Source organism: Opisthorchis viverrini (assembly GCF_000715545.1).
Source record: "Opisthorchis viverrini unplaced genomic scaffold opera_v5_44, whole genome shotgun sequence".
Taxonomy (NCBI): Eukaryota; Metazoa; Platyhelminthes; class Trematoda; order Opisthorchiida; family Opisthorchiidae; genus Opisthorchis; species Opisthorchis viverrini.
The window spans coordinates 906,825-928,050 of record NW_008751700.1 but is presented as its reverse complement, the minus strand read 5'-3'; the positions used below and the strand labels follow the sequence as shown (position 1 = coordinate 928,050).

The following is a 21,226-nucleotide window of genomic DNA, read 5'->3' as shown; positions in this document are numbered from 1 at the left end:
TGTTTGTTGGTTTTGCAGTGCAGTGCTTACTTTACTTGACCAACAGAACGTTTATTGCCGAGTTGTGATTCCCCCCCCCCAACCGGAATGTAGCGACCAAATCGTATGACTGTCAGAACAACCGTACGGCCTGCAAGTCGTTTCTAACTGGTACCAATGTTGGTAGGAACTCACCCAGATAGCTAGATTTGTTGAAGAACATATCTGCCGGCTTATTTGATACTGTACCCATTTCACATTCGTTTTCATTTGGGTACAGAAATAATTCCAGTTCATACGGCAGGCTTTCCGTTTTGAAAGGGGCTCTTTCGGGCACTTATATTTTGTCCGTGTCAGTAGGCAGGAAACGCAAGTTGCCTGGCTCATACTGGTTTTGGAGGTCCCACCCATTCTTATACTATAGTCAGGGTGTTTCGACCTAATATGCCAAATTTCGATTCCTTTCAACAATATCATCAAGATCGGTTTGGCTGAACTGAAAAGCCACCTATCATCCTTACGTTTTACACTGCATGTTGTAAGCGACTGTCGGTTTATGTTAAGCCCACGGTTTTCGCGTTAGCTGCATCTAGCGCACCACTCTGTATGCTACCGCTAAGTGGCCTTTAGTGCTGGTATCGCACTTTCGGCACTCTGGCTCCGTTCCCGGAACCGGCTCCAAGTGCACCGCGAACTCTACGCTTTATCACTTCACCTCACTGCTCAGGTTGTGGTTTGAACCTAAAAGTGGACACTACTGGAGCCTTCATAATCGAGCGGAATCGAATGGTTAGAAAACCTAGTGGCCATGTAATTTCTAATATGAACATGCGTTTTTTCTATCTTAGTGTACCTTCAATCTGCTGCAATTCCCAGTTTTCTCATCCTGTTGCCCGTAATCGCGCTGCTTTTAGCCTGCTTCAGGTGATTAGGATGGTGCAATGGGTAGTCCTTTTGGTACATAATTTTAGTTTCTTTTTTGGGAAGAAGACTCATCGGAATAACTATCCATACTTTCCATGTGGTGTTGACTAACCCAGGCTTGCCAATGGTTTGATTTTCTCGGCGTTGACGTCACCACCAATGGAAGCAGCATACGCCGACCCTCTTCGTTCCCAGTTAGTGGTGGAAAGCATGTGTGCCTCTCCGGATGTCATCCGCCCCTACCTGGACCATGTGGCCCCGTTTCTACAGCCACGTGCATCCTCCAGCAACTGGTTTAGCATGATGGAGTTAGTTTCCAAAGTAAGAACCCGACACATCCATGGTGTCGTTTTCCTACACTTCAGGCACATAATTTTGTTCATCTTATCGCTGATGACGTTGTGGTCAAATATTGTGTGCATGTTCTAGGGCTCAGTTGGTAGCAGTACGCCAGTTTTTTAGTGCATTATCGGTGATGTTGCACGAAGCTTGACGACATTCAATAAATGCGTAGGCGCGTATTTTTGTCCTAATACTTGTCGTTACTCGTCTATTTTTTTATTCCTAAGACTGCTAATGTGTATGTGAACAGACCTATGGGACTGTCATGTACGGCATTTTAAAAAACCTAGTATATCTTCCGTATAACTCATTGTGGTTAGTAGCCAGATGTTCACTAACTGCAGGAGGATACAGCCAGATGTGGGAAAGAAGGGCAATAAAACCACCGAGTGGTAGAAAGTTATTCTACTTGATAAATGCAGGTTATAATAAGTTTCGTCAACAGAATTCAAATCGTTTGGAAGCCCTGGATAAAACGGATGGCGAAATGAGCACAACTAGCGTTTTCTTCCGGTGTACGAAATTAACAACTACGGTCTTGACGACTGAGGCCCATTACTCTGATCTGAAGCCCGAACATTTCCTACTAACTAGGTTTTCGCGGCTAACGACGAAGTCAGTTTTTATTCATACTGTATGTAGCAACATCTTCCATCAATTTCAATCCATCAGTAAGTACCCAATCTAGACCACACACCCATAATTCCTTCAAACCCCCCCCCACTTGATTCACACTACGAAAACCTCTGGGGTATCTGTTTAGAAATTACAGCTGGTGATGAGATCTGCCAGGTCTCATGGTACCGTAAACCCTATTGACCCTTTTGAGTTCGAGATGACTCAATAGTTAGAGTACGGACTGAAAGTCCGCGTTTCGAACGAAACCTCAGCATCTCGACTGCTCCTGTCTAGACTGGGGGAATCTGCCAGCATCACCCTCTTCGTGCTTCTTCGGATGGCATGGCAGCTCGGCACCTAAAGCTGAACGATTCTTACAATCCCTTCTATAGGGCAACTGTTATCCAGGAACGTATTTCAAATTATTGTAAAAAAAAAAAGAATGTGATACGTTGTGCTTCCTTCGTCCAGTTCTTCCATCACCGAGTTGCACGCACCCACAGTGCTAAACAGCCGTTTACATTTGCATGGGTCATAGGAGTGCTTTCTTGGTCTATCTCTGGTGATTCTGCCCACTCCTTTGTTACTCTTATTTTCAGTTTTTTCTTCACCAGCGCACGACAGGTTGGTCCTTTTGTACACCAGTTTTTTGAAATCCCGTTATTTGGTGTTGTGTTTTTCATATCGTTCTTCCAGATATTCAAAGCTTGCAAGGTTCACTTGGTCAGTTGGTTGATGCGCGCACTTGATCAGTGGCCTAATCCAGAACAAGTATCCAGGGTGATAGTGGACAGTTGTTTCCTGTCTCCTAAGCTTGTTGAACCGTTGGGAAATGCTCTTCATGTAAGTATTATTTGAATGCAATTTCCTTTGTGGAAGTCGTTTTGAATCATGTAAACATCCCAAGCATGACTTTCTTGAAGAGAGACTACTCCTATGGACTATCAACAATGACGTTTATCGTCTACTCTAACATTGCATCGGATCACTCTGATAAGAGGGCACTTTCTTTACTGCGGGAACCTCTCTTAGTCATTATCCTGCGTGAGTACTTGAAGTCCTTTGAGAGCTGCTCTTAGAACACATGAACCATATACTTTTCAGACCCACGTCTATCGATGAACGGATAGGATGTTTGTTTTTTGTGGCCTCACGGTGTTCGAAGGTGCGCTTCAGCTTAATTCGGTCTGCATAATGGAAACACGTGGCTTTCTTTCTTTCTGACTCTTAACATTCCTTTGGAATTTTCTGACATCAAACCTGCTTAGCAAGGTCATATTGGTAAACACATCGTTATTAGAACAATGACTGGTTGTGGGTGAAACGTCATGGCCAGTGAATAAAGTGTGGAACAGAGGTGATAGTTCTCTGCATTACTATGTGTGTGCTCACCAAAATGGTCTTGCCTTACAACTTTGTTGGGGTGAACTCGTGTGACGTGATACTACCCGTAAAATCGATTAAAACTCCGGGCAGTCCTTTCCGGTTTCGATTTTCTTGGGGCCCATCAGGTCCGCGCGATTCCCGGATTTATCATACTTGAGCACCGGATTGAACATGTGTGGCGATAAACACCTATCTTCAAAGTAAGCTGGTGTTGACTGAAGTTCAGTTGAATCTCGCTTGTATAATATTCTCCTGGGACTAAGTCCATCTGATATGCCCTAAGAAGAGTGAAACCGGTAGTGAGTTGTTCAGGGTTTTCGTCGACCTTGTGAGAAATGTAATGTGAATATACCTTCCGAATGTGTCCTTTGTGCAACACACTAATCTGAAGAATATTATAACTAAGAGGTTCAGTTGAATATCAGTTGCTTATCCATAGCATCAACTTAATTGATGAATGAGTGTTTATCACCACAGTATCATTTGTTCAGCGATTGTAGAATCAGCTCGCCGCAGACTCGAAGTAGCTTGCTACCGACAAAACTGTCATCTTCAGCGTATATTTTCGACCGTTCGTATCAATATCTTCATTTGAACATGAAATATGAATTCGGGTAACCTGAATCAACTGGGTTTCAAGAAAGACGACAGAAATCGATAAGGTGTTCCAGGAGAAAATAAAGAGTGATTGGTAGTTGTTTATCTAGTTCGTCAGGTTGCGATATTTCAAGGCGGGTCAATAACGGTTTCCATAATGTACTCTTATTTTTTAGGCGCGGACTCTACATAAACCTGATGCTTCTTGTATGTTACGAGAGGGTTTTCCTTTGGTCAGTGCCATTATATTTTTTCATCCAAAGGATCGCTCTCAAGGGATGGATTCGTCCGAAATCCCTTGACAGAAGAAAATCTACCGAGGCTTAGTGCAGCCTCATTAATCGTTTAGTAACGTGGTCGTGAATATTGCATTATATTGTGGCCTCTGTCCCAAACCAACGCGCCCATAGTTGAATCACCGTGTTATTGTTGCATTTTCCGCTCTGGAGGTAGGCGAAAACAACGGTACAGGTTGTAATCGCAAGTGTCACTACTCAAGGTTAAAAAAACTTTGATAGACCATAGCAACTAAGCCACTGATTTGGATGAAACTTGGGAAACGGAGACTAAACAGCAGGAGAGGAAAATTCATGATCAGGAGGGTGGGTAGCCCATCTACGATGGAAATTATTAACCTGGAAATTTTCGTGTACGAGAATCTCAGTTTTAAAGCAAGTAAAACGGAAATATGAAGCGCGGCCATATATCGATCGTACCCAGAGACTCTCATTGTTCAGAACTACTGTTTTGGTTGGTTATTCTTTCATAGCTGAGTGTTATAATTTCATACATCCACCCTAAGCACGCGGTAACTTCGACGACCTAGTTTTCTAGACAGTTTATCCTTCGATACTTGCCTACTCATAAGTAGCTCAGAGTAGGCAACATATTTTACTTTGACAGAGCGGTTGGACCGAATGCACTTAGCAAACCTGGTCCTCCTATGGTGTATCATTTTCATAAGTTTTTTTGACGCAGTTTCAGGGAAACTAGTATTTTGTTTTGTTTGAGCTGCAAGTGTTGTTCCGTATAGCACTTCAATGATCTTGCTCGTCTGCATCACCTGTGTCCTTTCTGAACTACCACTTGTTCGTCAGCTTCAAACCTATTTCATTGTTTTCGGTGACATCTTGTTAACTAGGTGACTGCATTTAGAGTGCGCCTGGAGCTTACTGGACGCGTTCAACCAAAAGTGCCACAAAGTTTCATACTAGGAGTCCCTTCCTTTTTGTTTGCCATGCACGTTCATCTCACAGTGGACTCCACTTGCCGTCAATCCTCTTATCATTACAGGATGTTACAGCCAGCGGTTTCCGTCCAGTCCGCAATTTTTTTGTCGCTTCCGTTCGTTCTTCTTCTTTCCTTTCTGTAGTTCCAAGAGGACAGTGATGTTGTGGCCAAGGCAGATCAATTAATGACTCTTCTGCGTGCCAATATTCTCATTCTCCTCACGTGGCTATCAACGAATGAACGATTCAGCACAACTACTGCCACACCAGAGAAAGAACAACTGATACAACAGATACGTCAGTTGGTTTTTGAGGCGAGTTTTATAGGTTTCATCATATGGTTATTCTAACAAGCGGGCATTTCTCCTTAAGCACACTGTGTGAAGATGAAGCTCATCATGTCAGCTCGTGGCATATGCTTGTAAGGTTATATTATATGCCATTGTACAATTCAACCTTTTCGATAATTTTTGTGTTTTGACCCGTCTTCTTCGCACAGCGCATGCCCACTACCGAATGGATGCGACGTTTCGAACACGTATTCAACAAACAACGATTTGATACGAGCGTACTTGAAGATCAAGTGCTTCCCCAAAACCAGGAACCGCCGAAAGAAGCCGCGGCTTCTGATCCTAGTAAGGCAGTACACACAGCGCAACATGTTAATTTTCCTTCTAGGTATTGTTGCCTCTATTTTTGACTCGTATGATCTCGTCCCAAACGTGTTTGTTGTATCAGTTACAGCTACCTTGTCGGTCCAGTTAGTAATCATGGGACCTAGTAACTCACTCGTTCAGCTCAAAACAAGGGAGATAATAACGTGCGTGGGAGACGGTAACCAAGTAATTGTGGAATGACGGATTCCACTGGGAAAGTTTTTTAGCGTTATTGGGGCGTGATCTGTGGTCTAGAATAAATGCCGGTGATTTCAAGATTAACACCGTTTGGGCTTCCCAGTAGATATTTCAATCACCCCATCCCGCTAAACCAAGCGCTGCGAATTACCTACTTAGCTTTCTTCCCTCTCTGACTATCCCTCGTTCTCACTTATCGTGACATATAAGCAGTGTACCAGGGTGCGTTTAGCTGCTCCGTTTATCATACGACTGATCTCTGTCGTCTGTACACGAGAGAATTACTTGCAGAAAGAACGCGACCTCATAGAATTTGCTATGCATGCCTCGTTTTCTGACGAAAAAGGAACGACATGTTTGTTTCATCTTTACATGGAACCATGGTATGCCCGTCTGTGCAGTGTCGTATTTGGCAAACTGTGTACGTTTTAATCAGTTTTTGTCACGCCTGATTAACTAATACTTAGCACGTTCAGCTCAGAGTTTCGCAGCAACACACCATTTGCTCCTGCGGAAGCTTACCCCGTTTGTGTTTGGTTATTTTTCTGTCTCCGGCAGAAATCCGACTCCCAGTGTATGGCGAATTAGTCATCATCTGCCTTCCAAAATACTCACGGAGGATTTGCTAATCACTAAATCATGGGACTGGTGACTTTCAAATGATAGTTGCAAATTAGATACCTCCATCAAGACCGTACCACTCGTATTGTGTAATGGATTGAATTGACAGAAACACTGACGCGGTTCACCAAAATCAATGGACTGAGCGTTCCTACCATTGATTGTGTCTAAAGCGTTGCTCCGTTAGGTTTGTTGACTTAAACTTGATTGATGGCGCCTCCAGTTTCTCAGGTAGCTAGTTTCGTGCTCTTAACCATCATCCGTAGATCCGTAGCAGATGCCAGGCTCTCTGTACTCCTCCTGCTAATTAGGAAACACGTAAAGCCATCATGTGAACTGTAACCCTCTGAACTACCTGCTGTGTCTGGTACAAGCGAGCCGTAATTGTTTTTAAAGAAGAGAGGCTAGTGGTCTTTGCATGTTAAGAAAGCGCTGCTGATGGATTGCTGACTGCCACTACCAGCCGTCATCTTGAATGACTAGTGTTCTGTCACGATTCGGGCATTCCTTCATTTCACCTTATTCGCAGCTTATGATTTTTACTAATGAATTAACCCTTTCCCCGACTTTCTTCGTCCTGTCGATAGCAACCACAGGATCTAACAAAACCATGCACTGTGCTCCGGATCCGGACCTTGACGGGACTTCACTTCACACTCTACCCAAAGGTTGATTCCACTTCCGGGTAACAGTCACGCCCTAGCTTTAGATATTCGCAAAATACTGAAGTATTTCCTTATCCCCGAAGATTCGGATGGTGAACAACTCTCAGATAAAGTCCTCCGCAGTCTACAGACGCTTCCCGGGATTCTGGATACATGCATAAGGTGAGGGTTGTATGGAACTCAATATCCTCCGATTTCACTCTTTATCGAACCAATTACCGGAGCTTTATTTCACATACTAGTCCGTTGTTGGGTTGAAAAGCGTTGTCCACTGTTGAGCTACCTTCTCACAGTCGAAGGAATTCTGTGACATCACTCACTTATTTTCCGTTTTTTCTCTTCTACAGTCAATATTTTGATGTATATACAGTGCACCGATGTTTAGCTCGGGCTGTCTATCTGGCTCGTATCCATTCGGTCAAGGGATTCAAAGCCAAGCGTGTGCTAAAACTTATACTCAGTCAACCTTCCTTCACTACTGTCCTGAACCGCAAGGACTCAGTATCTGACTGTGTTGAAGAATCAAGTTGTTCGGGTCCAGCTAGTTATGCAGAGCAGTTTTTCTTGCGAGGTAAATTTCCTCTCTATTCGATTCCCTATTTGAATCCCCTTGTTCCTGGGAAGTTTAGTGGTCCACACTAAGTTTGTTCTTTCTTTGCTCTTCAGACTCCCTGCTAGACTTATTGCTTGAGATTACACGTACATGTCCGCGCGACTGCAGCAGACGAATACCGGTCCTCTGGCTATTAGCGGGCTACAATGCCACTTTGCATCCCACAGGTTAGTCTAAAGTTAACTGTCTTTGTTCTCTCGACACTAGACTTCTCCCTTTTTACTTTGGGCTACCTTCGTATTGTTGTTTTAAGTAACCTAGATATAGGCGGAAGATTGCAGCATATCAGATCTGCGCTTTTCTTCAGTGTCCGATATAGTTCATTACATGAACCAGTAAATGACTACTCTCAAAGTTTGAACTGCTAACTTCAGTGACTCGTTCACAAAACTCAATTACACAAATGCATGAAAATGCGGAGCTGAATGAAACCAAGTCAAATTTTACAACACGAAAGTAACCATGATAAGAAAACACAATTGAGATGCTAAATTCATTTGAACAGACAAAGATTGAATGAGAAAAATGGATAACCTTGTTCAGAGATACAATCTTCAGAGACTATCAAAGTCAGGAGCTTCTTGAGATCGCTGGAGAACGACTAACCCAAAACCAATGCCCTAGGAGAAGTAAGAATGACAATCGATTCTATTGAGTGGTGACTGAAAGGAAGCATAAATGTAATCGGTTTTGAAAAAGTTAAAGTACATTTCCCTTGTTGGTCCCTATTTCACGACCTTGATGATGCCGGTGTTGCGGAAGTGCGATTTTGGCTAGTCGACTGGTAGTCACCTGTTGTGAAGACTAGTTCAGCTTTAGACCCTTTCTGTGCCTAACTGCCATGCCACCCAAAGGTTGCACGAGGGCTGGGATACTGCCAGGTTGCCCAAGCCTAGACGGAGGAAGTCGAGAGTCAGATGTCGGGTTTGAACCACCGACCTTCCGGTCAGTGCATTCGCGCTCTAACCACTTGGGCCATCTCGCCCCGTTGTGCAGACTAATGTGGTCAATACAGAGTTGTGTCATTTGCCACTGTGTGAATACGTGAGAATGTGGAAAAAGTAAATGGTGGACGCAAAATTAGAATTGGATTCGGGTTTTTCTGCACCAACAAGATTTGGAGAAACTGGAGTTTTCAATCCTCCAACAGATGATGGCTTATGATGATGCACAGTCACCCGTATATGAGTTTGTTTCACTACAAGATTGTCTCTTCTTCATAGCATTTCTCATTCGACATCATTGTTATGGTGCATACCAATTTCGGTTTATTTAGTCTGTCTTGCATCTCTCGAAATAATGACGCTCTTCGTTTAGTGTAATGTTCCCTGTTGTTCATAACCACACCCATTCTCTTTTAGATCAAAAGATTCTTCAGATTCTTTTTCTTATGAATTCTTGCTTGAAAACCCTGATGACTCATTCAAAGTAAGTCTTCAACTTTGAGTTTAAATTGGTTGGTCCCATTGTCGCACTCTCAGTGCTTAACTGCCATATAACGTGATAGAAGCTCAAGAGATGATGAACTGCTTAAGTCCCTAGATAAAGTATCTATATCCGGAAGTCGACAGTATTAGGACTCAGCATGCTTATTTTTCCTCGCGTTATCCACGAGGAAACGCATTAGGGATCTGTTCGTAATTTCCAAGCAAGGTTCCATTGACAGAGTTGCACATCAATATGCATAACATCTTCAAATGAGACAGTCAGTAAAGATCCTAGTTACGCTTCCCAATTATCGCCGTTATTACATAGACCGTCCGTCACGTGTTCCTTCCGAACTAACACTGCTGGTTTGTATTTCAATCCACTTCACTTGTGTATTGATACTGTGGATTTGCGTTTTCATGTGAATACATTCCCGCGCGATTCTGGTACATGCGTCACAATGAACCCGTGCAGTACAATTCTGCCGTTGTCTCATCAGCTATTTCCACAAGCTCGCTCTTTGTAGACATAAAGACAATGTAAATTCATTACCTTCCCTATCCATTTCCAGTGGTTTCTCCGAAGTGCCTATTGTTTGGGGACAGAGCGTCTATAAACACTACCAGTTCAACTCTGTTGGGGCAGCCCAGCTGGATGCCGCTCAACTACCACAACCCGTCGTATTTCACCAACCTGGTTTGATGTCATTGTTCGGCTGTGTCTCTGATGATCAGTTGTTCCATTCAGCCCTTCACTTCCCCATGTCTCGGAAATGGCTGGTCAGTACCACGTTTTCTTCGAGTGCCACAAGTTCTACCTCTTTTTTCTTCCTGCCGTCTTTCCAGGTTGAAACTATGGCTTTATATTTGTTAATTTTGAGTGTCTTTTGCTTCCGTTCGCTCCTCTTTTTGGAATTTATACTTAATCACTTCTAGAATGCTTATGTCTTCAGTGTTTTTGAAATGTTCTCCATGTTATACTCGTTCATATCTCAGCTTCGCAATGATGTTATCTCACCAGTCGATCAGCAAGCCTGGTAAATTGATCATCGTCATAAGTTTACGTCTCCGTGTGCTTAGATATGAATGAGCACCTTGAACGGAAGCGCTAGTTCACGCGAGCCAAAGTTGTTCAACAGTGTGACTGCTACGACCGAAGAAACTCACGGATCTTTCGCACTGATTTTTGCATTCAATTTGCAACGGTTGCTGCTTATTTGGTCTACTATCTGGCTAACTGGAAATTTGGTTGCCATAGACGGATGGAAGTATCAGCAGTCGATTCGTCTATTATGTCCCTGTTTCTATTACGCCATCAGGCTTAGGGTCAATTCAATCGAGATTTCGTCCTCTTAGTGAAACCCGAGAGGCACTGTGTAGCTGTGTCATCCTTTTTGGGAATCATCGGTAGCGCGCATCTCGTGCAACCTCAGGGATCCTTGAACCCGTAAACTCCCGACTAGTAGTGTGAACACTTAACATCCCGGCGACAAACCGCTAATCAGCATTGTGATTATTTCTCATGCAGACATGATATAGCGCCATTAGTTACCACCGGGTATTGGGACGTATGTCAACAAAACAGCTGAACAAAGGGTACGTCTCACAAATAAGTGTTTTTATCCTCCCGATGAGCGTCTTTTATTGAGGATTATTTTGTATTAGTGGATGAAACTATATAACCTTCGTCAATCCAGCACGATCAGCTGATTTTTGTAACATATACTATTGAAGGGGAACCGCAGGACTATGTAATTTTCCACGGTGTGTCATATTGCAACCGTTCATGGGTGCATTCCTTTCTTGTAAACACTACCACCCCATAAGGTCTCCGCTCCATGGGAGTGGGTTTGAAATCTCTCAGTGAAGACCTTCTTAAGACAACGAATGCCCAACTACTCGGTGCGTAGCAATTCATACTGCAAATAGCTGTTTTGTACACTGTTTAACCATATTTTCTCATCTCCAAAGCACTTATTGCATATCTAATGTATGAGGTCCTGTTTTTAGGGTGAAGGTAATCTTGCCCTCTCTATCCGTTATCCATCTATTACTTGTGATACCAAGCTGCATGCATTAAATGATGGGTCGCATTGCAGTTTCCATTGTTCTGGATGGTGTCATCCGAAGACATCTTTTTCCGGCGTTGGCCCACAGTGGTCCATCTTCATGTTTTTTCTTCTCTCGCAACTATGTGCTCACTCATGTATAGACGGCAGTGAAGCATCAGTGCCAACACTGATGTTGCTGCCTTTGATGATGATGATGATGATGATCATGTATAGACGCCGTTGTTCCATACGAGTGACATCCCAAGTTCCTCAAGCGCAGTCGCTGCTGCTTCCCGTCGGGTTTAATGAATTTGGGAAGACGAGCAGCTTAGTGGCGTGATAGGGCCTGATCTTGTGGTGTAGGGTGAGGACACCGTGCACTCTAAACAGTTCATTCAAAATATGACTTTGCTTTGGCAGTAGTCGTGTAAATCAGAAGGGCGCTCTGCTGTCGTTACCGGTGGTTGCCGACCGTTTCTCCCAAAACAATACCAACTGCGGCTCATGTGCTGCAGTAGTGTAGAAACCAAGTTGCTTCGTTTTCGCATGACAAGAAGAGGTCTTTTCGAAATGGAATGGGACGGATGCAAATGTCAGTGTATCACCTTGAGCATACTGTTATAAATCTTATCCATCCAGACGTGCGCACGCAACCGATTTGCCGTACACTATATATGGTGCTGGAGGTCACGGTTATCCGACGACCTGCAGTTAAAACCAAGTTTCACTGGAAGCAGTGGATGAAAAAAGGCGAATCACCTGAAGCTTCGCTGAAAATCAACAAAATGTGCTCCTTACACACACCAAAAGACATCAGAACCCAGTGGAATTCCGGTCTAGAAAAGAAATGGATGGGAATACTGCTCTCTCAATATAAATTTGGTTGCAATTTACTTTTCCGGTCTATTTTTCAATTCCATTCTATTCTATGCGTAGGTTTACAAGATTTGTCTTCGCTGAATGTACTACTGATGCAGTATAGATATTTGCGGCGTTTTTTAGCAAAACAGTTCCCGAAAACGGCCGTTGCGAAGAGGTCGCATCTACTCGAGAGCCTGTTGGGAAAAAATATAATCATGCGATTACTGACACCATATTTATTTAGCCGTGGCAAAATAGGCAAATAAACCACCTTGGACACAAGATAACACCACAGGTTCGTATCGGTTTCACAGAGAGATCTATTTCCCCTCCCAGACGAAGACCACTTTTAGATAAAGTCAACTTTTCGAGTTCCTCAAAAGTGGCATTTTAGTGAGATGACTGTACAACAAAGGAATCAGTCAAACTAATTCGATAAATACCGACTTACTCCGCTTCGTTTCATTTCGTGCCCCACCTTCGTTACCACTGTATTACAACTATCAGATGCTTTAATAGCTGTCACTGTGTGTTGTAGGCTAAGTGATTCGGCAAGCTGAATCCAGGCCAGATAAGGGGGCTTGTTTGCATTTTTTGAAATCAGTCGCTTACGATGACATGTGACCATAGTTTGCAAATGAACATTAGGCATATCGACTTGGCTCGATTTGTTGCGCTTCTGATCAACTTAGCTCAGCCGCCCTTCTGATGCTGTTTACTGATCACTTTTAGTCTCTCGCATGAAGAAATCCTTGGAAATCATGTTGAGTGCTGAGAGAATTCAACCTTATCGAGAGGCACCGCTTAGCCTCACATGAAGTACTTGATGTTCGATGATTCCACTAGTGATTGTAAGACCCTTTTGAGGTCGTGTTTATCACTCATGGACGAGCTATGTTGTCGGTCTGAACTACCTGAATTAATTAAAAAACATAATGCAAATCCTTTGATCGTTTGTAAATGGCGCCTAGGTGAATGACGTACGTGAAGCCGCTCTGCTGAAAGACCCAAGCACTGTACAGCTGTTTCATTCCTATTCGAAATCGTCAACTGCGAGAATCTTACGAAGCTCCAATGTTTCGATCCCGCTACCTCCGAGCCAGTAGTTCGAACACATATCCTCTGGCCACGAGCCCCCGATTCTCATTGTGATTAACTCACACCTAGACAAGATTAGCGCTACTCATCCTTCAATCACGGAAACCACATTACTTGGACAGATACTGACTGGCTTCCCGACTTCTTTGATGAATGTTTCACTCGTCTTGTGAAATTATTCGTACTCTTAGTTACTTATAGGTTAATGAAAGTATGAGGTAGTGCTCAGAAATTTTCGATCACTTTTCTGGCTGGCCTGTCTAGGTGGGGAGATTGCCGAGGAAACTAGGGAGTTGCCGCACAGTCCGTGTCAATGTAAATTGGATGTGGTACCTAAATAACCAGATAAAAATATGTAGCCTCAAAACGGGTCCTTAATATTAACTTTGGGTGTCAGGTGTAATCAATGAGTGCTCCGTGATCCTCCAACTTCATAACGCATAGGCATATGAATGTGTTGCGTGGATGACCCAGACTATGTGGTGTGGCAAAAGCACAGTTCATAGTAAACAACGTTACCATCACGATTCTTTATGGTGTAGGATTATATTTTTTTCTTTAGATGAACATGGCGGGTGAAATGAGACGGAAAAGCACGGTTGATTTTTGACACGCTTCGTTAGACTGGATGGTGATAAGGCACAGTCTTAACACGACAGCACCTCACTGTCTCCCACCTTAATGACTTCCTGTATTTTTTTCTGGATATCTTTGTCAGTCTGTCGTGTACACATTCAAGTGCACATTGAGCATCACTGCAAGGCCCCTATATGGCTGAAGCAGTCTTTTTCAATACCTCAAGCGCACTGAAGACGTCAGTCAGGGAAATGGCAAAATACTACAGTTCTGATTCGAATTGTTTTATTTGATTGGATGATGCCAAATGAGTTCAGCTATCCGTGTTCCCGTAATTATTGCCCACTACTTTTTCGTGGTTGTTTCGAATTATCGTAGTTTTTGATTTTGGGGCACCTTCTTCGACCCTCTGTGTCATTATATTTCCTCTTTCTATACAGGGTCAGAGCAGCTCAAGAAACTACAACATACCGGTGGAGGATATGGAGTTGTTGGATCCTTGTTTTATCTTGCATACTCTGCATCACTATCTTTCACTCTGTGAGTTTCGGATACTTCTCTTTGAAATTCGTTTGAGCCATGGAGTCACATGTTGTGCTTCCCTCAAAGCGTCTTTCCTGGTATTGTTGAACTAGCCCGATAAAGCAGAAAAATTGTCATCGCTTGTCCCGGGCATGTCATCGTCTTCCATCAAAGCAACACTAAATGAAAAATCTAGTGCTCAACTGCTTCACTCTGTTTAAATAAAGCCCTATAGTGGTAAGATGAGAACAAGAGGCAGGAAAGGGAGCCTAAAACTAGCCTACTACAAGCTTCCGAAATGTCTACACCTCTAATGCCTAGTCAGACCATCTGGATAGAGACTGACATCGGTTAGTCGCCAGGTTCTTCAGTGTATCCAGCCAGATACATGGAAAGCCGCATGGTCGCCACCCTAGAAAGCGAACGACACCAACAGGGCCCAAGTTTTTCGTAAAATCTAACCTAATCTTGTCAACCTCGAGGTTTCCCCACTCCGAATTAGGCACGGAAAACAGCGCTCTTCCCAGCAGGTAGTAATTCGATATGCAGTGCTGGTTGCATCCTTTTGGGGAATTGTGGTCTGTTTCAACAACGACCTATTTCCCGATCACCTCACTGTGAATTCGGTGCTTCCAGCCGATTCTAGCGGTAGCTCTAAGACATCAGTTGTCAAAGACCTGATAATGTCTCATATAATCCGCCTAGTCCCACAGCCGCCCAACAACGCATGCCGCAATGTAGTCTGATAAACGCGTCCTTTGAAACCCAGCCCTTTTAGTATTTGCGCTACTTGTGGCAAACGCAATCATGACGTTTGAGATTCATATGTTTCATCTTCCGCATTACTATCAGAGCCAATGCCACATCTGAGGTACGTATACTGTTCCGTTTCCGCTCCACCTTCCAGTGTCACTCCGTGAATTTCTAGAATCGTGTTCAAAGACTACTTACGAAGCACTTGCCGAAAGTCTGGATGTCCTTGGTCGGCTTTTCTACTAGGGTTGAGTTTCCTGCTGTTGTTCAGAAATTAGAAGGGTATGGTCTGCATATTCTACTTCGACAAGGTTCCCGCTCTGGTAGACTTTCAGTGTTCAGTTCATTAGTCCATGAATGACGAAATGACCAAGGGGAGAGTTAATACCCTTGTCGGACACCACTGTGTGCAGGAAGGCTTCCCGCACACTCTCACGCTCCCATATTTACGTGAGTATAAACAACACCTGATAGTCACGAATTTCTGGGGTACGGCTTGTTGTGCAATCGGAAGGAACAGAGTTGAACGCAATATTTTAGTCAAGGAACCCCAAGATTGCAGGGGTTCTATGCGCATGGTGTGCGATTGTCGGAATCCTAGCACAAAGTGGTTGAAGCGCGAATTGGCTGACCGGAAGGCCCGTGGTTCGAACCCGACCTCTGCCTCTCGACTTCCCCTGTCTAGGCTTGGGCAACCTGGCAGTATCCCAACCCTTGTGCCTCCTTCGTGTGACATGGCAGTTAGGCAGCGAAAGTATGCTACAGCTGAACGATTTTTTTCGGTAACAGTTCACTGTTCTTGCTCACTTCTTTAAGCCATTACATGAACGATTTTTTCGGTAACAGTTCACTGTTCTTGCTCACTTCTTTAAGCCATTACAGTCTAGTGCATGTAAGCTGGTCCCGAATGGGTCCAGTGAGCTTCTAAATCCATGTATCTTGTTACTGGTCCGATGTAACAGTTAGCTGAATTTCTGCTGGAGATTCCTCAGCGTCCGGCAAACCGAAGAGTCCCCGTAATTGAGAAGTAATAGCCCGAATCATGATTGTACCGCATTTTTGGTGCTCTTACTGCCTAAAGCGTGTTAGACGTGAAGTGTGAAACGCATCGCAGTAAATACAGATTTTCGTGCCCTCATGAATGCGTTCTTTTTCGTCCGGTGCTTCTGTTGTTTACCCCCCGTTGTGACATTCTGTTTCATTCAGGCAATACAATGACTTCGGAATCCGGTCTTCCAAACAAAGGCAACTTGGACCAATTTTTGCGTGCCTTTTATTCCCGAAACGCTGTTGCGTTTGCGGTTGCTGGATTGTCAAGTTATTCGAAGCATTTGCGTTCTATGTCGCGCACTGTGATTGCAAAATATCGTGAACTTTTGGAGAGTTGGCAGTCGACCCGGTTGCAGGTAAACAAAAAAGGAACATCAGGAACCACTTTGCAGCTTTTCCCAGAACGTGTACAGGTCAGCTCGCCATTTGAATTTAGTCGCACTTCGTGCTATGCATTTTTGTACGTTATGCCAATGGGTACGAGAGGGGGCACAATTCACGCAACATTATGGAAACGCACAGACATTATGCTACTTTGTTTTTAGTTAATGGTCATCGACTATTTTTCGTGAATTTAACTGTTTGCCTTTCGATTCACCGAACTGCAACCGTCCGCTTTTGGAAGACCAACCAAAGCGAGTAGTCTTTCCTGCTAGTTTGGCCTTACGAAAATACACCTGCAAGGTCAAGCCACTTTAAGGAATGTATCATCTCCTCAAGGGAGGACAACTACACTGACACCGCACGCCTTTTCGGTAATCTCTACCTTGACAATGATGTCTCAGTCAGGATCACCTTTCTCCGAAGTGTTTACAGAAGATTACCATTTGATATGGACTTTTGAATGCTTCAGTAGGTCCACAGCAGTTCGCTTAGTATTTCGATACCAATCGTTCTTGAGATTCTGGAACCAGTACCGCCCTACCTATTCGATGCCCACTCACCGATTTGTTATTATTTCCTACGGAATTCACGCTTGAATTCACTCTGGTCGACAGCAGGTGGCAGTTTGACTCTGTGTGGGATATGCTTCTCTTCCAAAGCTGTTGGAACATTTTGTGATCGGAATGAAAGCGAATGATTTGGGTCGCGCCTGCTTAACAACCCGCACTTGACCTTTGTTTGAGCTCATGCCGTTCGTTTGGCTTATAATCCAAGCACTTCAGTGGTTAACTGCGAACGGAACTCATTTTACCGAGCCGATTCGAGCCATTGATCAGTTATTTCCGTGACTGAGTTTGAGTTGGCTTCGAAAGTACATTTCTTTCTCACAATGTCGATCCCTTCATCCATCATCTTGTGTCTGTCTAAGGTAATAACGCTGTAATACCTCAGGCTAGTGTACTAGTCAGATTAGATTACACAGACGGCTTAGGTTTCTGTACTCGGATGATGCCGATATCTCACAGACACATCAATAGCGGTCTCAACACACCGCATGTGGATATGGCTTTGTCAGAGCCCAGGCCTACAATTAGAAAGTGTCTACGTCTCGTCTCGTTTACCTTAACGCGCTCTATAGCGTTTGATCCGGTTGGTGTTGAAACATATTTAGAACTCGGGGAACACCGAAGGATACCGTAAATGGGAGATTAAACTTGGATTCAGTTAACTATCCCTCTGGACCCAAATTGCTGTGCAAGTGATTGTATTTCGCGGATGGTATTCAATTTGGGTTCAAGTGAAACATACACTTGAAGGCAAGTGGGGAAACGGCCCACCCAATAAGCCCGAAGAAGGGCGGAACTGGCCGTAGGTTGTCGGTGAGTTTTCAGCAGGCTTATCAGTAGTGTTCCTTCTGTGGCAGGTACTTCATGATGTGATCATAGCTCAGCATGCGGCTAATACAGGGACCAGTATCACAATGTCAAAAGTGTAGGACAAAATGTACTCGTTATCTCTGCACATGGTAAATTAAACTCTCAGTTGGTTGGATTTCGTTTCTCTCAATCATTCAGATCATGTTTATTCTGGATACATTGCGGAACAGTCTGGCCTCGGGTGGGGGTCGCGCTATAGGAGGCAATGGCCGAAGGAGATGGATGTTTTCATCAGCTCTGGACACTGGCGGCAGATTAACCAGAGTGCATGCGAACTTCTTCATTCGTAGCCTGCAGCTGCTCGGTAAACCAGGTAAACAATATATCGATTACTTTTGTAAATCAGTCTGATCTGACGACGCTAGTTTTGTTTATGAACAGCTAGGGTGATTTCTCAAGCAACAGTTGCATTTTGTTTGCAGTGCACAACTAGGGCTTGAAGTTTATTGGATGCAACGGTTTCGTTTACTACTACGTCAGCATAAGTGATGTCTTTTCAACCACACCAGTTGTTCAGATGAGCAATCACGTGCCATCCAACTGAACCGATCTCATTTCGTGTCTACGAGTCTCTATTTTTAGTGTCCAATCTCCAATCCAACTGTAACACAGCTTACGCTGGCACTATTCGTTCATCCTTCGCTGAGAGCACCTGTATTACCTGTCCACTATGACTCGAACTTTTTGGCTAATTGTTAGAGATTTGGTGGGTCTTGCAGTTGGACGTCCAAGTGAACAACGTGAACAAGTGCGTGACGGTGAACTGGGATCACTGACCAGACGGGTGTTCTACAGAGGACGCTCACGTTTATTTGCCTGCCTGTCACGCCTTTGCCCCTGATATCTATCGGTACCAAAAGGGATTTTCTACTCCAAAGATGGTAGCAACAGCTGGAACCCGCTTACCTTGAAGTTTGCACCTCACGCCTTTGCCGCTGATATCTATCGGTACCAAAAGCGATTTTCTACTACAAAGATGGTAGCAACAGCTGGAACCCGCTTACCTTGAAGTTTTTGCCTTACTCAGCATAACCCAAATGCGATCGTTAAGTCAAGTGAATATGACAAACATGACAAACTTTGGTTAGCTTATGCGAATTCTGATTTGTGCTGTATTCCCGCAGTATGGTAGTCCCTAAATTTCTTTTCTTAATTTATCACAGAAAATCACCTCTATCAGTCTGTCTGGAATTGTTTTCTTTCAAAACCGGCTCTGGATTTAAACGAAGTTCCCGATTTTCTGCGCACATTCTTCTCTACTAGCACGCAAGTAAGTATAGCGGTTGTGTTCTATGTACTGAGCATACCGTTACTGTGGAAACACCAATAGTGTCGCACTCTGATGGTCTAGTCCCGAATTCCCACATCATTCCGACTAGCGTGGACCACGGACAGAACGATATTTAATTTGACTGGCAAAACACTCCAAGTGCATAGGAAGACACCCTGATAGCAACTGACAGATGAGGTGTGATCGCCATCGAAATGCACACAACCTCCTTTTTCCACCCCATTTTATTTCTCTCTGTTTTCTTGCAGTATCGTATGGAGCGTCAGTGGATTACTCGTCTATTGGCTGAAAGTGTTGGGGATACAGCGGACTATCTGGTCATGGAGAAATCACGAGTGTTCAAGCACTGTTTGAACGCCTACTCGTCCACATCTAGCGAGGCATCTTTTCAGGTGCAGCTTTTTTCGTGGTTTCTGATCACCATCTATCACTCCAAACGTTTTACCTGTCCTATCACATCCTAAGCTATTTTCTGATTCCTAGAAACAGAACTTAAGCGAAATTCAAATTTCGGGGTTTCAATGACTTCATTTAATTCTGCCGTCCATAACAAATCTCGGTGTACAGCTATCCCCTTCTGAAGGATCCCATTTTAACTGATCTCTTAAATCTCGTCACAGGTGATCCAAATTATTTCGCCCCTGCATTGTACTCCCATCAGGTTGACCTATGTACCACATTTCCTGTACTGGCCCTGAATATTCTGCTTATTTTGTGGCCGATAACTCCGGAGTTCATGATCTGTACAAGGTTGTGCGACACAAGTGGCGCTGGCTGCACGCTTGCTCAGTCGAATACAGTTTACACCACTTTGAGATACCATGAATTTCGGTGTTTCTAGATAACAAAGAATCTTAAGTGGTTTTACGGTGACCAAAATGCCTATGGCAAGCGTATTTATGTGTTCCAAGTTGACTCGCTCCACCGGATATCCAGTCTGAAGCGCACATCCTTAATGATATTCTAACTCCAGGTCGTAATACCCTTACGCCCCATTCACGACATCTTGGCCAAATTTAGATTATTCTTGGCTCACCTCTAGGTATTTGAGAGCGCTGCCTTTTTCAAATGACCTCTAGTTCCATCAGGTGAAAAATACTTGGAACCGACTTAGTGGTCACCGTTTTCGCAAAAGTTTGATGACAATCTGTAGATTTATTGCTGGGCAAAGTTTCGCCTTTGACACAAAAGCTTCGTCAGGCCAAGTGACTTGGTTCCTAGGTTGGTCGAGATTTAAGGCGGAAGGAGAACCAATCAGCTAAGTCAAGCTAAATCTCTGTTGGGTGTCGGCCGACGGATTTTAGTCTGTTAGAGTGGTTGAACAAGTGTTGGGACGGTGGGGAAACCTACATGTGTTTGGGTCCTGCCTAGGGTCCAGTTCTTCGGATTCGGTTCATTTGACGATCTCTCTTGAACGTCGTTTGAACCTTCTGTCCGTCTGTGTGGGTGAGCTAGTACTATGATAGTTGTGTGAGAGATGCTGTGACCTTTGGTCGGGTTGGGATTTCCACCCCCACCCCACAGTTTTGCTAATGACTCTACGTGGGTCGACAACCATACAGTCAGCCCACCAACAAATCTACCGATTGTCACCAAACGTTTTCGTTTGGTTCCGTTCAAGTTCATTCCTGGAGTATTCCTGCTTGCTTTATGGCTAGTTCTTCTACTCCGTCATTGTTCTAGTCTAAGTTAATGTAGACCTGGTGTTTTTCATCCAAACCTACAGGTTATCCATTTGTACATTGTGTGGTTCAGACTTTACTCTTTCCTAAGTGAACTACTCATTTTTTTCTCTCCGTAGCTGAACGTACTCAAACTGATTGCCAGCGCAACCAAGCAACCACGTTTGGTGCACGCATTGATCAGGTTCCACGCTCTACCTCTTTGGCTATGGCGCCATATGCTCGTCCCTTGGTAAGACCATCCCGCTCTACTTGTATATATATATA

General features: G+C 43.9%; 1 protein-coding gene across 1 annotated transcript in view; it reads left to right on the top strand.

The window, feature by feature from the left end:
* Window positions 1-21,226, top strand: part of T265_03198 (hypothetical protein) — a gene marked incomplete at both ends in the record, with an annotated part of 29,650 nt that overhangs the window by 3,874 nt on the left and 4,550 nt on the right. The window contains 15 exons of the mRNA XM_009167617.1: window positions 1,020-1,224; window positions 2,560-2,706; window positions 5,219-5,380; window positions 5,575-5,710; window positions 7,254-7,377; window positions 7,563-7,786; window positions 7,882-7,995; window positions 9,190-9,256; window positions 9,828-10,035; window positions 14,282-14,381; window positions 16,323-16,579; window positions 18,125-18,299; window positions 19,150-19,256; window positions 19,526-19,669; window positions 21,079-21,191. Of these exons, the coding sequence (XP_009165881.1) occupies window positions 1,020-1,224; window positions 2,560-2,706; window positions 5,219-5,380; window positions 5,575-5,710; window positions 7,254-7,377; window positions 7,563-7,786; window positions 7,882-7,995; window positions 9,190-9,256; window positions 9,828-10,035; window positions 14,282-14,381; window positions 16,323-16,579; window positions 18,125-18,299; window positions 19,150-19,256; window positions 19,526-19,669; window positions 21,079-21,191 (2,283 nt within the window). The remainder of the gene's footprint in view (window positions 1-1,019; window positions 1,225-2,559; window positions 2,707-5,218; window positions 5,381-5,574; window positions 5,711-7,253; window positions 7,378-7,562; window positions 7,787-7,881; window positions 7,996-9,189; window positions 9,257-9,827; window positions 10,036-14,281; window positions 14,382-16,322; window positions 16,580-18,124; window positions 18,300-19,149; window positions 19,257-19,525; window positions 19,670-21,078; window positions 21,192-21,226) is intronic.